The 15,888-nt window shown below is 52.0% G+C and overlaps 5 protein-coding genes across 5 annotated transcripts; 2 read left to right on the top strand and 3 right to left on the bottom strand.

The window, feature by feature from the left end:
• Nucleotides 1-606: 606 nt before the first annotated feature.
• Z517_10320 (uncharacterized protein) lies at nt 607-4,486 on the top strand (the record flags this gene model as incomplete). The annotated part of the gene is made up of 2 exons (XM_013423932.1): nt 607-4,242; nt 4,322-4,486. 2 exons carry the CDS (start codon nt 607-609, stop codon nt 4,484-4,486), a joined length of 3,801 nt encoding a protein of 1,266 aa, XP_013279386.1.
• Nucleotides 4,487-5,717: 1,231 nt separating this feature from the next.
• Nucleotides 5,718-7,535, bottom strand: Z517_10319 (uncharacterized protein; the record flags this gene model as incomplete). Its single annotated transcript, XM_013423931.1, has 3 exons — nt 5,718-6,803; nt 6,859-7,424; nt 7,478-7,535. The coding sequence occupies 3 exons, from the start codon at nt 7,533-7,535 to the stop codon at nt 5,718-5,720; spliced, it is 1,710 nt and encodes a 569-aa protein (XP_013279385.1).
• A 1,287-nt stretch (nt 7,536-8,822) lies between these two features.
• Z517_10318 (uncharacterized protein) lies at nt 8,823-9,891 on the bottom strand (the record flags this gene model as incomplete). The annotated part of the gene is made up of 5 exons (XM_013423930.1): nt 8,823-9,068; nt 9,128-9,370; nt 9,416-9,580; nt 9,630-9,720; nt 9,788-9,891. 5 exons carry the CDS (start codon nt 9,889-9,891, stop codon nt 8,823-8,825), a joined length of 849 nt encoding a protein of 282 aa, XP_013279384.1.
• A 644-nt stretch (nt 9,892-10,535) lies between these two features.
• Z517_10317 (uncharacterized protein) lies at nt 10,536-12,604 on the top strand (the record flags this gene model as incomplete). Its single annotated transcript, XM_013423929.1, has 3 exons — nt 10,536-10,542; nt 10,581-10,736; nt 10,785-12,604. 3 exons carry the CDS (start codon nt 10,536-10,538, stop codon nt 12,602-12,604), a joined length of 1,983 nt encoding a protein of 660 aa, XP_013279383.1.
• A 123-nt stretch (nt 12,605-12,727) lies between these two features.
• On the bottom strand, nt 12,728-13,286 carry Z517_10316 (uncharacterized protein; the record flags this gene model as incomplete). The annotated part of the gene is made up of 2 exons (XM_013423928.1): nt 12,728-13,027; nt 13,239-13,286. The coding sequence occupies 2 exons, from the start codon at nt 13,284-13,286 to the stop codon at nt 12,728-12,730; spliced, it is 348 nt and encodes a 115-aa protein (XP_013279382.1).
• Nucleotides 13,287-15,888: the final 2,602 nt, after the last annotated feature.

The raw sequence follows: 15,888 nt of genomic DNA, 5'->3' as shown, positions 1-15,888 counted from the left end.
CTACCAGGCAACTTTTGTGGTGTTGAGAGCGAGAGGCTGAGGAGCGTGCGGACAGGACGCACCATGAGTGGCAGAATCGCAGCGTCGCCTCGCCATAATACGTCAATTGTAGACGCGCATCTGGCGGCATCTCACAGGCACCCCCAGCACCCGCAGGGCACCCTTGGCGTGGTGGTTCTTAATGCTCCTAAAGGCACTTACTAAGCCTAAACAGCTTCCCACCTGGGTGCCACCACCTACGTGCCTCAACCTAGCGAGCCAGCGAGCCTAACCCGTTTTGAGCGTAGCTGGCCATTAAACTCATCTTGTCCCCCATCCTTCCAACACGCGCCTTGTCTGGCTTCGCGTCTCTTCCCATCAAGCAAGAATCCTCGCGTCTCATCTGCTCAATGTCGATATACTGTACATCAAGGGCGCGCACATAGTCAACACTCCGATACAGAACAATCGCATGGGCGCACTTCTTGACGCCATCCTCCGATCATCATAGACTGCTGGGGTGATTTCCTGGATCCTCTCATTCTCCATGTCTGCGATCTGATCCCTTCACCGGTCAAATCACTCTGTCGTGCGACTCCACCTTTTCTTCTGCCTATCAAGCTCAAGATGGGGAAACTCAGCAGGCTGGAACTCTACAACTTCAAATCCTACAAAGATCACCACACCCTCCTCTTCGGCGATGCCTACTTTACGTCCATCATTGGGCCCAATGGCTCCGGCAAATCAAACGCCATGGACGCCATTTCCTTTGTCCTCGGGATCAAGTCGTCTTCCCTTCGATCGAAGCATCTGCGCGAGTTGGTCTATCGCGGTCGAGTTCTACGAACGTCCGTGGCAAATGGCGGACACGAGGCAAATGGAGTAAATGGTCATGAAGAGGAAGAACAAGGGTCGCAAGCGAACGGCACGCAAGAGCGCAATGATCCAAAGTCTGCGTGGGTCATGGCAGTCTACGAAGATGACGCTGGTCTCGAACAGAAATACAAGCGCATAATCACCAACAATGGTGTCTCGGAGTATCGCATCAACGAACGCGTCGTTACCGCGCAACAATACAACGATTCGCTGGAAGACGAGAACATTCTCATCAAGGCGCGCAACTTTCTTGTGTTCCAGGGCGATGTGGAGGCTATTGCGACACAAAAACCCCAAGAAATAACGCGCCTGATCGAGCAAGTCTCGGGCAGCATTGAGTACAAAGCCGATTACGATCAATTAAAAACAGAGTTAGATCAGGCAGCGGAGCAGCAGGCGTTCCAACTCAATCGGCGTCGAGGCATCAACGCCGAGATTCGTCAGTACCAGGAGCAAAAGCGGGAAGCGGACAATTTTCTGAAGAAAGCCGCCGAACGGGACGAGGCCATTGTGACTCATGTTTTGTGGAAACTGTACCATCTACAACGCCAGATCGAAGAATCCAGTGCCGAGATTCAGAAACACCAAGAGGAACTCAAAGAATATCGTCGCGGCATGGAGAAATATGAAAGAAGTCTGGAGGTTGCCAAAAAGGAGCACGCCCAAGCGTCACGAGGCGTTGGTAAGATAGAAAAACTGATCAAGACCAAAGAAAAGGAAATCGAGGACAAAACCTCATCCCTCATCCCGATTGACGAACAAATCTCCGTCTCCAATCAGCAGCTCACCAAGTACGCGAACAGATCCAACACGATCATCAAAGAGCGGAACAAGCAGGCGGCAACTGTGGCACAACTTGAAAAAGACCTGAAAACAGTCGACAAGGCGCAGATCAAGTGGCAAAAAGAATGGGAGCAGAATGCCTCTCGGTTAGGTGGTCAATTGAGCGACGCTGATCTCCAGGAGTACACTCGCCTGCGCGAGGAAGTCAATAAGCGAGCAGCGGCTGATCTGGGTCGCATTGAGAGGCTCAAGAATGACCGAGCTCCGATCGAGGCCACCTACAGCAATCTAAAAAACAGTGTCGAAAGTACCGAGTTCAAATTGAGCACCCTCGAAAGTGAGCTTGCCGCCCTCGAACAACGGCGAGATGCAGTCAAGGAAGCAGTCCAACAAGCACAGATAGAGATTGATGCTAAGAAGAAAGAGCTCCACGCTGCCTCATCTAAACGACTGCAGGCCTCCCGGAATCGGACTGAGCTCGATGAGAAACTCGCGGAAGTGGCTCGAAAAATCTTCGAGGCCGATGATGGTCGTCGGACGACTGAAAAGGAAGTGAGGATGCGAGAGACCATCGCTATGCTCAAACGCACTTATCCCGGCGTCAAGGGCCGCGTCCATGAACTGTGCAGGCCCAAGCAGAAGAAGTTTGCGGAAGCTGTCAGTACTGTGCTAGGTCGACACATCGACGCCGTTGTTGTCGACACCGAAGCCACGGCTAAGCTGTGCATCCAGTATCTACGAGATCATCGCTCGGGCCAAGCAACTTTCATTCCGCTAGACACCATACAGGTCAAGGCACTCAGCTCAAATCTCAAAGGCATGCACAAGGGCATGCGTCCAGCTATTGAGACGGTGGATTATGACCAGTCTGTGGCACGAGCAATCTCGTATGCTTGTGGAAATTCAATAGTTTGTGACAATCTGAGCATTGCGAAAGATCTGTGTTACAATCGTCATGTCGATGCAAAGGCTGTCACGTTAGATGGCAGTGTCATCCACAAGGGCGGTTTAATGACTGGCGGTCGTGGCAAAGACCAACCGTCTCGACGATGGGACGAAGCCGAAATTGAAAGGCTTCACAAACTCAAAGACAAGTTGATGGGGGATTTTGCTGCCCTGCCACAAGACAGCTCTCGCCGGGCAGAGGAACAGACCCTCCAAAATGAGTTGAGTGGTCTTGAAAGCAAGCTACGATATGCCAAAGATGAACTCACAGCTCTCGACAAGAACCTCGAGAGCAAAACGCGGGAAGTCCAACACGTCAAGCGGCAGCTAGCAGAGGAACGTCCGAAGATGCAACAGGAATGGAACAAACTGGAAAAGATTGACGAGGACATCTCAGACTACCAAGAGTCGGTCAGCAACGTGGAAAATGAAATCTTTACAGATTTCTGCCAGAAACATGGCTTCGACGACATTCAAGACTACGAAGCTCGACAGGGATCCCTGCAGCAGGAGGCTGCTCAGAAGAAACTCGAATTCGTCACGCAAAAGGCCAAGATCGAGGGCCAGCTCAGTTTTGAAAAGACCCGGCTTCAGCAAACGGAGGATCGTCTAATGGCTCTTCGAGACAGAGAGCAAAGGGATAAGGAGACGATTGACAGTCTTAATGAACAGCGGCAGGGCATCCAGGACGATCTCAACACACTAAAAGATGAACTCGATGAGCTTCGCGCTCAACTGGACGAGCAGAAGGAGCTCCTTAACGAAGCCGCTGAAAAGCTGGCAAAGCAAAAATCAGAGTTCGAGAAGCGCTCGAAAGAGATGGAAAGCACTTTCCGAGAAATCAATGCCCTCGAAGCAGAAATACAGCGCCATTCTTCGGCGAGATACAGCCTTCTTCGCCGCTGCAAGATTGAAAACATTGCCATTCCACTGACGGAGCAATCCGCAAGCTTGGACAGCGTGCCCATCAACGACCTGCCGCTTGAAGATGCCGAGGCGATGGAGGCCGATGAAGAGGAGCCTACGGCTTCGGCTCTCAAGACTTTTGTCGTCAATGACTACGGCGTCGAGCCCGACTTTGATGCTCTCGAGGACGAGCTCAAGGAGGAAAACAGTGAAGCTATGGAGACCAAACTGCTAGAGGACATCGCCAAACTTAACGCCACTCTAGACAAGATGCAACCCAATGCGCACGCCGCACAACGTCTTGCTGCTGTAGAAGGGCGTGCACGCGACACGGAGCAGGAATACGAGGACTCGCGCACGAAATACCGCGACCTCAAAGCTCGCTTTGAGGACACCATGGAAAAGCGCAATGAACTCTTCAACAAGGCATTTAGCCACATCTCGGAACAGATCGAGCCCATTTACTCCAACCTGACCAAATCGGATGAGTTCCCGGCTGGAGGGCGCGCGTATCTTACAGCAGACGAGGAAGAGCCGTACCTAGCCGGCGTGAACTACCACACTATGCCGCCTACGAAGCGCTTCCGGGATATGGAGCATCTGTCAGGAGGGGAAAAGACAATGGCAGCGTTGGCACTGCTCTTTGCGATTCACAGTTATCAACCCAGCCCGTTCTTTGTCCTGGATGAAGTGGATGCCGCCCTGGATAATGCTAATGTGGGCAAGCTGGTGAATTACGTCAAGAACCATGCGGTAAGTCTTGTGTCTTGTTGTCGCCCAGAGGAAGGACCCTGTCGTGGTGTGGAGCTAACAATATCTTGTGTTACTATAGGGGCCGGGAATGCAATTTATCGTGATCAGTCTCAAGACTGGCTTCTTCCAGGGCAGCGAGGCTCTGGTGGGTGTATATAGGGACCAAGGAGCGAACAGTTCCAAAGTTCTAACGCTGGACGTAAGTTGCTCCTCGCCTCCTTTATCCGTGACGGTGGAGAGCTAACTTGAGCTTTAGTTGAGGAAATACACCTGATTGTTGGGGACTGTGACTTTTTTTCGTCGTGCGAACCTCCACAGTGAGGATCCGATCCAGACTTATGGAGGTGTACCAACAGCCATCTATGGTGTCACAGTTTCCAGTGCGGATGCTATGCTATGCTATGATATGATATGACAATGATGCGGGAGAGCTGTTGAACGACAAGTTGTTACATTGGGGAGGCAGACCCATCCATTCTCCACAGGACAGGCCAGTTTCACGACGAATACCCACGAGCACACACAGCGTGGATACTACTACGACAGGTTCCCTTGGATACTGGGTACTTATCTGCGCAGCGTTCTCGATGCAGTCCACCTGCGCCCCTTGAACGCGATGCGACCTTGTACATACAATTATGTACTGCCACCCACCCTGTCTTACTGGACCGACGATGACGGACTGATGGGACTACACGCACACAGAGTATGTGTTTCTGCCACACACCAGAGTAGGAGGTAATGCGGTCTGCGTTATGCGTTCCGTTGGTAGTCTGATAGTCTGTCTACCCGTTGATACCTACTGTAGCTAGGTAGAGAGACATCATCTGCGTACGGATGGATGTGCTTGTGAACCATAGATCCTCCAACGAGGTTTACATACGAGAGCCTGATTGAGGAACTAACCATCGATCCATCGATCCATCTTGAAAGCTCATACATGGCAGGGCAGGTCCGGAAGAAAGCGAGGAAGGAGATTGGAAATGTTCTGTCTGATTTGTTTTTTTGTTTTTTTGGTCAAAACTCTATGGAATTCGTTCACGAGAGAGAGAAAGAATGGTGTGGTCTTGCCTGATCTGGTCTGTTTTTCTCCTGTCGCTTCCGTCCCAGAAATCCTGAGATAGATCCCCGTTCCCGAGTTCCCGAGGGTATTGGGTACTGAGAGACAGACAGATAAAAAAAGTCAACCTTGCTGCGATCTCATTCCCCCTTCTGGTCCCAGTAGTTCCCGTTGGCAGGCATGACACGTCCAAAACTGCTGAGCTGAGTCTATAGAGAGAAAAAAAAAAGGTATAATTTGCCCTTTGTGTGGCGCCGCCGTCTCATGTTCTGGGAAAAAACAAAACATCGAGATCAAAAAGTCTTCAAGAAGTCGTGAGCCAAAATCGAACGGGGATATATATCTCTCTGCATTTCACAAATCGGGTAATGCAATGCGAGATCGTAGACAAGGCTTCTGCACCGGCGAGACACAGTTAGTTTTTCTTGTCTTCAGGGACTTTCTGTGCCTCCTCTTGCTTGCCCTGCTCCGTGACGTCCTGTTCAGCCTCTTTGGCCTCGTCTTTCGCATCTGCCTTCGCCTCCTGCTTAGCATCGGTGGCCTTGGGCTTGGGCTTCTCGTCGATATCTTTATCATCTTTAACCGTCGAGCTCGCGCTCTTTTCACCCTTGGCCTCTGACGTCTGCTTACTTGACTCGGCCTGCTCGTTCTCTTCCTCGATCAGCTCCTGCTGCTCCTTCAACACCTCCAGACGTTGTTTATTGGTAGCCGCTCCTTCTGCATTGTGGACCTCGAGTTCAATCTCGTGGAATAATTCCTCCGGAATGGAACTCAGCACAGCTTGCAGTGCATCAATTTGAGAGTCGATCTCGCTGTCTTTGCCAGACGTGTACATGTACGCATTGCTGAGCACCAGCAGGGTAGACGGAATGTTATATTTGAGGCGGAGGTCCAGCCACATTTGTAAATCCTCCCTCAGCTTGCCTGGCGACATACCGTGGGTCCGAAGCCCGCGAGAAGCGCACGCCATTTGGAGTTCAGGCACAGAGAGGGAATCCACGCCTTCAAAGGAGATAGCTTTGTCGTCACGCTTGATCTGGCGCATACGGTGGCGGATTTGATACCGCAGCATGGCGTCGGTTCCAAAGGTGTTGAGGTTCATGTACTTGCACATGCCCACGAGCTGTGGTCTGGAGAGATTGTCCAAGGTCAAATCGTCCTTGAAAATCTTACAAACCTTGATAACATCCTCCCTGGAGGGAGATTCGCCGGTTGCGCGGACTTTGCGGAAAAACTCGGTAAACTCTTCCTTCTTTGCATTCACGGCCGAGACTGGGAGGCCCGTCTCACGAAGTGTGTTGCGGAGAAAAGCAGACACTTGTTTGCGCGTCTCCCTGAGATGTGCCGCCTTGGTTTCACGGCTTTTCTGGCCTTCGAATGTCGACGGGAGGAGATTGGGGAACAATTTCAATGCGACCGGGAGCAGGAGTTCTGCAAAGGGGACAATCACGAAAACCGAAAAAGGTACCAGTCGGCCGAGATCTTGAACTGTCCGTTGCAACTGAGTTGGCTGTTAGTATCTCTGCGCACACACAAGCCGATCAAGCAATGCTTACCTGTCTGTTCTCCCGGCGACTGAGTTCGTAGCCGGCGGCCATTTTTAACGCAAGCTTCGAGGAGATTTTGACCTCGGCGGCCAGCAACTTCGTGCCGTCCCAGTAATGTTGGATTTCCTTCTTTATCTTTTGGCCAAGGGTGAGTTTCTTAGGTTCCTCCTTCTTGGTCGTCAGGTCCGTCTGCTCTTTTTCCGACTGCGCAGCCGCCTTTTCGGCAGCCAGCTCGGTGAGACTGGCCTTTTCCATGGCTTGAGTCTTTGCGGTCGCAGTGGCCTGACTTTTCGGGACATGTAGTTGCTCATCGGACTTTTTGAGTTCTGCGACCGTAGGGGCAGAGGACGCCTCGGATGACTTTTTGGCCTCATCCTTTGGCAACGGCTTCTTAGCCTCGTCGATGTTGAAGCCCGGAGGAGGACCGCTGTCAGGACCATGCGGGGTTGTCTCTGTCGCATAATTCCGGTGCGGCAACGCAATGGCCAGAGCCGAGAGTCTAGGGGGTAGGTCTCTTGGGAATTTCGAACGAGAGTAGACGCTCAAGAGAGGAGAGTGCGACGCCCGGGAGTATGCTGTTCACACAAGTCAGTCGAGATCCAGTTTCCGAACCAACACATAGACGTACACTGTATAACGAGTCTCCTCGCCGCAGCATTGCTGATTAGTCTAGGACCGGAACTCATGGTGGTCGGATTGAGAGGCGAACGGGAACGAAAGGAATGAAGTCGACTCGAAACTAGAATGATGGACAGGGCGTCAAGCCAGTCAGGAAGTGAAAGAAGAAAATCCGAATGGTTTGCTGGGACAAATGATATAAAGGAAGATGTGTCGTGGTGTAGAATTACGAAATGTACGGAGAGGATTAGGGAGCGTGAGGGATGTGTTCAGGTCCCCAAGTTCCAGAACCCAAACCCAGATCGCTAAGAGGCCCAAAAGGGAAAAGCGCCAATAGCTGAGCCGGGATGTGGACAACGCAGTTGGCGCCTTATCGGAGTTACCAACAAAAAGGCCGGCTTTAAATCACAATCACGTGATATCTACTCAAACACACAGAATAACGTGAGCAAAGATGAATGGTGGTTAGATGCACGAATAGCAACCCTGTATTCTTATGCTACAGATGAACTTGATAGCGGGTTAAGGATGACCAGTCAGTAGGTGCCAGATCTGGCACTTTGAAGAGCCGCGTATAGCACCGGAGAGACCGATATAGGCAGAGCAAACAGAGCCCACGAGGTGCCCTTGTAGTCATTTCAAGCCTGATCTCCCCGATGTTCGCCACTGAGCACCTAGTCGATATTGCATTGAGCTCAATGCCCTGAAATGCTTCTGGTTCTGCCGTCATCAACACCCTCGACTTGCGAATCACATAGTTCCGGAAGGCGACGGAGTTCGATTTCTCCAAAGCTTACTCCGAATCACCATCGCCATGTCTATCCACACTTTGCTTACCAGGTGTATCCCTCATCACTTCATCGTCTGAAGCGTCACGTTTCCGCCGTTTCGCCTCTGGCGAGGACTCATCCGACGAAGTATTGCGTCGCCTGCGCGCAGCAGGCTCGTATCTCTTCAGTGATAGCCTTCGTTTATGGTGCGGGCGTCGACTTCTGCTTCGGCTCCGACTGCCTCTTCGCCGAGAATCATGTTCGTCGGGGCTGCGGCTCAAACGGCGGACATCGCGTGCATTGCGACCCTTGAGAATATCAGCTCGCCTGTTGTTTCGATTGTCATCAGAGGAATAGTAGGAGGGAGATCGCCTATAACGTCTGTCACCCTTTCTGTAATTCCTCCGTCTGTCTCGTGATCTTGACCTTGACCGAGACGATGAATAGGAGCGTTCTCGGCGGTATCGCCGCCGTTTGGGGCTCGGACTTGGACTGGGGCTTGAAGCTGAACGGCTTCGAGGCCGTCGTCTTCTAGGCGACGGTGAGCGTGACATATCAGAACGTGTTGGAGATCGTGTGCGTCTATCACCGGGTGACTCCGAAGTTCTTCTCAGCCTGCCGGAGCCCCTCCGTGGGGGTGACTTGGTCCGACTCTTGCTCCTTGAATTGCGTTCTCTCCTGGGTGCTGGTGAAGGGCTCCGTGAATATGGTGCCGACTTCGACCTGGACCTGGACCTGGTTCTGGATCTTGAGCTTGACTTGGACGCAGATCGGCCAGCACGACGAGAATGTGGCGAGGAAGGCGAGCGAGAAATGGAACGAGAGGGAGACCTGGTCAAAGAACGTCCTCGACCAGTGTCCCGACCCCCTCTACCTCGATTCCCAGGAACATAAGTGTCGGCCTCCCTGCGGGACGGATGGCCTCTATATGGAGATCTTCTGCGACGTGGGGGAGACCGTGAGTATCTCGGAGGTCGCGTGTCGTATCCTCGTCCACCTCGTCCGCCAGTGCCACGGCGACCACGACCGCGCTCGGCCCGCTCGCGCTGTCGAATGGAATCAATATCCCGCTCTTGAGCTTGTTCGTGGTCCCTTTTGTTTTTAGCCTCCACGGCCGCTTTCTCGGCGTCGATCTAGCCATATTAGCCAAGTTCAATATTATCGTGCGATTGTTGTACCTTTTCTTGTATCAGCTCCAGCTTCTTGGCTTCGAGTAACTCCTTCGGGACTCCTTGCGCGTTCGACTGCGCACTCAGGCACAAGTTCCACAGTTCCTTGCAGAACTTGGGTGTATCCTTGTCAAGAAATCCGGTGAGCGAGATTTGGAGCGCTTTGATATCGGGCTGATGCCGTTAGTCTAGCTGTTGCAAGATGGGAAAGACACCAACGTACGAAACGCGAACCCTCGAGCAAGTTGAAGCAAAGCTCGATAACAACGTCATCCTCGGAGCCAAGTATTTCAGAGATCTTGCCTGCAATCCATCTTTAATCTTAGATCAGCGGCTGTTCCACTCCAGAGACAGGGGAGAAGCCTTTGACGCCCAGCTCACTTTTTCATGACCTCGACATTGACCTTCTTCATGTCGACCTTTTGGTTGAATTCGGGGGGGAACTTGGTCTGCCGAAGCAGTTTTTGGTCAACTGGCGTAGCCATGATGTCGCAAAAATGCTTTCACAGAAACCAAGTGTAGACAAACGAGCGCAGATGAGACACTGAAGGACTACGACTTGGGCTGGGAGTTGGAGACTCCAAACTAGAAAAGTCGAGAACGGGGCGGAGATGAGTCTCGAAGACAGGAAGGTTGAGCGACCCCGCGTACAAGCCTTGCGTCTCAGCCTTGTGGTGAGAGCCTCACAAGCTCAACAGATAAACTTTCTCGTAGTAATATTATCATGTTGACTACTGGATGGAATAGGCGGCTAATGGTTGGGTCGTCCCATTTGATGGCGATGATGGAAGGCCAGCTCTTTCCATTTGCACTGCTGCGCAAGCGCGTTCTGCTTTCTTCCCCCATTGTGCTTCACTCTTTGCATTTGCTCAATGATGTACTTCTTCATGTCCCCTATACTTCTTACTTACGCGTGCCTATGGCTTTGCTTCAACGTTCGTTCAATATGAGTAATGACCACACGCTGTCCGTGTGGTTCCTCGAGTAGACATTATTCTCCCCACTCCACCGGCTTGGGCTGGCCCTGGCCAGAGCATCCTGCCTGCGACCACGCGCCAACGTCTCCAGCCCTGGAATACCCGCCCAAAGAGGGACTTCTTCCAGATACACCAGGAGAAAAAGAGCTGGCATGGATTGTACCCAAGCAATAGAGGGCATCGCTCATGTCTGACAGGCTTAGGACTCGCAAACGTCGACCACGGATTCTCGGAGGAACAACCTTCGCGAAGTTCCAGAGCTTCAACTCGGCTCATCTACGTTGCCCGCAATCTGGAAAACTTCTACTTCGAAGAGGCTGTCTGTTGGAGCGCTCATTGGACATTTCGAGACGGTTCGTATGGCAAACTGCGCAGGTTCACTTGTTGACGAGACCAGAAAGACCAGTTCGGCAAAGCACCTACAACTCCACTTGAACGCGCGGTTACGAGTCCATCGCTGCTCTTACGTGAACGGTATCAGACCGCGCTCAAATCACAGAAGCACATTTCTCCTGTTTATCGCCCTGAAAAATCTGTCCGAGGACGAGGACTTCGGGAAGAAGAAATCCACTTCATCGAGCAAGCGATTAAGAGAAGGCTCTCTGATAGCTCGCTAGGTCCAAGCACACCCCAGATATCACCGGACATCTGCCCACCTGCGGACCGGCCACAGATCAAAGTGAAAGCATCAGCCCAGTCCATATCAATCATTATACCAGAGGGCATCAAGCTTCCGATTGTTGCCACCATCGAATCTGCGGGAGAGTTTGATTTCAAAACTCAGATGTCGACATCGAATGTCGAAAAAAAAAGTGAGCCAAGCAGTATCACAGGTGATGACCCAAGTGCACGAGGGATGAGCCGTCGGCAGAAAACGTCGTCAGAACAGACAACAACTGGTGCCAACCAAGCAAGCGAGAACCAGGAGATAAGAGCAGGATTGGCACTGCCCTTTCTCGCAAGAGTCAGCAAAGGCCGACTGAACGTTTCTGAGGCGTCAGTCTCCGCACCCCAAAGTGCCGACGTATCTGCTGCAGGACAAGTCTTCCTTCCTCCTCACGAACGATCCCCCAAAGAGGTTTCCGACCCACTACATGACTATCTCAAAGAAGCTGAAGTAGCGGAAACAGGTTCTCTAGACGCCTCTGAGCCGGTCAAAGAGCCTGGAGAAGGTTCGGATTCACAAGACGGAACGGAGCCGGAAATTGACCCCCTGGAGCCTGTGGTGACGGCTCCTCTCCAAATTGAGAGTGCCCCTGAACCTGAAGAAGCAGACCCAGGCTCCGTAGAACCTGCTTCAACCTCCTCGCCCAAATCAGCGAACGCGGTCGATCCGGTCGCAGACTCTGCCCCTCAGGTAGAAGACCCCCAGGCCTTCTCTATCCCGGAAATCAGAATACACAGACCCAGCGGCACGATCGTGTCTGAGATTGTGGGAATATCAGGCGTGAATGACACGAGTATGGCGCCCATACCTGAACAGACAGCAACGGAACAAAGTCCGACTGGTACGCCGCTCAATGCTGTTTCCAATCCAGCTGGGGCTGTGTCGGCGCCTACCACTCTCCCCACGGATCCGACAGCCGTCACGAATGTGGCGCCCATCAATACAGCGGTCTCAGCTGTTCCAATTCCCGTACCTGGCTTACCACTGGTAGGCAAGGTTCCCAGAAGGAAAAGAGTGATGCGGAAAGCCCGTCGAGTCATTGTTAGAAAGCGTCTGCTCGCTCTCATTTTAGGCCGAGACTTGGCCGATGTGGTCCATCCTCAGCTCAACACAACCGGGGAAAGTGTACCCAACGTCCCCTTGCCTCTAGATGGACCGAGTGACCTGATGAGCGGCTACGAGAGACGGGAGGAGCACAGAAAAGTTGTCCGACAAAGACACCTCGAGCAGAAGATCGCAAGCGCCAGAATACATGCGGAGGCGGAGGAGATTCAGAGGTGTCGGTCGTGTCGAGGGCTGAAAAGGACAAGCTATTCACGCAAGTATCACCGTTCGCAGCTCCAACGGGACAGGCCTGACATGGGGGTGCTTGAAAGGCTTGCCATGAGCAGAGCTCGGGTGGCAAGGTCCAAATGTCAATGTAAAAGACGGGCATCTGGAGCTGGAGACCAAGGAGGGAGATTATATACTCTACCGGCAGATGCACAGCATCTACGAGGTCCTGGCGCTGACGAGGCTCTTCTGCTTGGAGTTATAGGAGACTCGGCGCGGTGAAAGATGGTCGGAAATATCATTAAACTCCCACTAAATGAGGTGGCTGTGGTTCATATTTTGCATCTGTAGCTCGTCATTATCTGGCGCAGGTTCGACTTTATTGATCGTCCTGTAGGATCAAGACTATCGGTCTGATCTGGACAAGGCCGCCAGGACCTGGTCGACCTCCCTGCCCGCTTGGACAAAGTCAGGATCGGGGCCTCTCTCGGTGAATTTTACCTTGACGTCGTAGTAGAGCGAGACGAGTTCGTCTGCACGGTGCAGGTCCTTATCGTCTTGGTCTTTTGGTAGAGACTGCGCTGGTTGCCCACTTGTTTCGTCCGACTTTGTCGATGAGGTTTGAAGAGCCCCGTCATCGGTTGTTTTTGTTTTTGTTGTGGTGGTGGTAGGTGGCTTGACGAGGGCGATGGCCGCTTCGTGGGACTGTCGGACGGACACGAGTTAGTCAGGTTCGCCACTCACTCACTCAATCCTTTGGGTCAATCAGGTACATGTACTTTGGTCTAGAGTAGAGTTGGCTGTGGATGTATAGGGGTGTAGCCACGGTAGCCATATATAACTTTGTAACCACTGGGTAATTACTTGAAAAGTGCGATAAATGTGAATTTTGAGACGTGGACCACCCACCACTTACACAAACGCTCAGGGACTTGAGATCTGATAGGAAGGCTGCGACTTGCATTTTCTCGTTGTGTCTTGTTGTTGTTATTGTTAGTTCTGCGGAGGCGGTGGCGGAGGGCAAAGGCGGAGGTCGAGGTGGTAAGCGGGGGAATGGGTATGTACTACTGGTACTGGTACTGGAGATGGTACGAGTCCAGCCGCCGTCAAGAGATGGGGGAGAGTGGAGGGTGAAAGTGACAGGTTGATGGGTGTTGTGTGAATGATCGATTGCTGGATGATGAGTGATGGATGATGGATGTTTTCTTGGTGTCTAACGTACAGAGTAATAGTACGAGGTACATGGTTTTTTTTTGGCTGCGGACACGCACATCTCAATTCAATCATGTCGTGCATTCATCTTGGCCATCCTCACTATGTACCATTAACCACCACCACCACCACCACCACCACCCTTCTTCTCTTCTTCTCTTCTTCCTTGACCCGACTCCGACTTCTCCTTCGACCTCAACTTCGAGCTTGGAACTAGGATTGAGGGTTACCATACAACCACCCAAACGTGCACTGACTGCATTCCCGCACTCATGCTCTTAGACGCGAAAAAAAAAAGAAGAAAAAAAAAACCAGGTCTAGTTCGGAAATCCTGGCCGTGCCGCTTATGACCTTCCCTACATACTAACCTACCTACTACCAACCTACCTACCTACCTATGTAGGTAGTATCCGTACGAGGTAGGTACTCGGACGGCTGTCCCGTAAGATGAACAAACCTCTTTCAATTTCCCATCGCGCAAAGAGGCCTGGTTGAGTACATAGTATGCACCCAGTATGGAGATGAGATGAGATGAAATGAAATTGAGACAATTCAAGATGTGCAATGATAATTTCCGCATCGAAAAAGTATCGCCCCTCTCCAGACATTTTCGGCTCGTCCGATCGCCTTTTTTCGGAATACCCACGGCGCGCGCTACATATCATAGTCGGAAACTGGCAATAATCAGCCGTCCCGTACTATTTGACGATTGAAACACAGCAGCCATCCGGCGAGTCTGCTACTGAACCATATTATACGGAGATAGTGGACTATCAAAAATCTTTGTCGTCTTGGCGTACGAGAAGTGTCAGGCGGTGGCCATCCGTGTCAATGTCTTTTCATCAGAATCAAAGATTCACGTATTGATACGCAAGACGTCTTGTTTGGCTAGATCCCTCGGGAATAAGCCATCCTCCCGAGGGGCTGCAAATGTACAACGAGACCTCCTCTCTAGGTACGAGGATGTTAGTAGGTATCCGCTCAACTGGGATGTATTTGTATGTCCTGGTTCGTTTTCTGTAGCATACAGGTTTCATGCTTTACATGGGCATAGGTACATATCACACACGTGATACAATGCCAAAAGTCCATACGTTGCAACCATCCGGAGGAAACGTCGGTCGGCCGGTCGAGTCATGCGACATGGTGGGCCACGAACCTGCACGTGAATGAGGTGCGACGTTGTGGTCGAATGTTAGCGAGAACCACTCACCAAAGGGGCAAGTCAAGAGCAAAGTCGCGCGAAGATGTCAAGCCAGACACGACAGTGCGGAAGGATTGCCATTCGAGAACCGGGGATAGGACTGGGGCCACATATTCCATTCCAAGACTGTAACGATGCGTCCAACCGAGCTGACCGTGGGCGTAACAATCACGCAAGAGGAGGTAGTTCGACGAAGCCGTCGCCTTGTGCCCACGAGGGCCCATGTTGTCGGGTCCAAGTCGCCCCGGTTCAAGTTCTGACCGTGGACAAGACAGGGTCACCCACGGGAAGTGGGTTGAATTGAAACATCGACCCTCCAACAGTTCATCAAGCCTCGCCCTTCACGATACCAACGAAGTTATCCAGGATCTTGCGAGTATTCAAGGTTGACTCCCGGGGGCCGGCCAGGATGATGGTTGAATCCAACGTAGCGAACGTCCAGTTGGCGTTTGCAATTGTAGATTCCCAAACTTTGTGACCCAGCCGTATCAATGTCAGACTTCGAAAGAGGGAGAAAGGATTCGGTCTCCAGACTCGGTACCAAGAAGCAGGGTCGCAGAGGTGTCGGAGTTCGCCAAGAGGGCAATTATGCTCGATTCCACTGGGGGCGAGGATTTTGGAGGAGCGTGGAGGGAGTCGACATCCTTAGCCAGCGTCGGTTCATGCAACGTCTGGGTCTGGCGGCAAACTTGCAAGGCTGGCAATTTCCCTTTGTGGAAGATGGGCCGATTTCTCAGCGCCGTGGACTTGTTTCAGTGTCAACCGGCTATATCCTTGATTGTTCCGACCTTGCTTTCATCCTTGGTGTGGGCCACGGTTTGATTATTCAACTCGTACTCGTACACAGTACAAGGTACAGCCGTCATGTCCATAGTCCACAATGCCCCCGTCTTTTTGCCCAACGACTCTTCTGAGTAACGTTGAATACGATCACCCGAAGAACACCCGATGTTGCCACCGTGCTATCCTGTGATTGCCACCATTTTGCTCACAGGGCGTTGCACGCATGCGCAGTTTATAAAAATCCCAAATCGAGAATGAGGAGACCTACCGAATTTGCTCGCGCCCCACACAGAGTTGGGTCTGCAGGGATAGTATCCGCGTGGTCACCAGGCGAAGACAGAGGCAACGACTGGAGAGGGCTGTTTCG

Source organism: Fonsecaea pedrosoi, assembly GCF_000835455.1.
Source record: "Fonsecaea pedrosoi CBS 271.37 unplaced genomic scaffold supercont1.7, whole genome shotgun sequence".
Taxonomy (NCBI): Eukaryota; Fungi; Ascomycota; class Eurotiomycetes; order Chaetothyriales; family Herpotrichiellaceae; genus Fonsecaea; species Fonsecaea pedrosoi.
The sequence above is the reverse complement of the archived record's forward strand: the minus strand, read 5'-3'. Positions and strand labels throughout refer to the sequence as shown.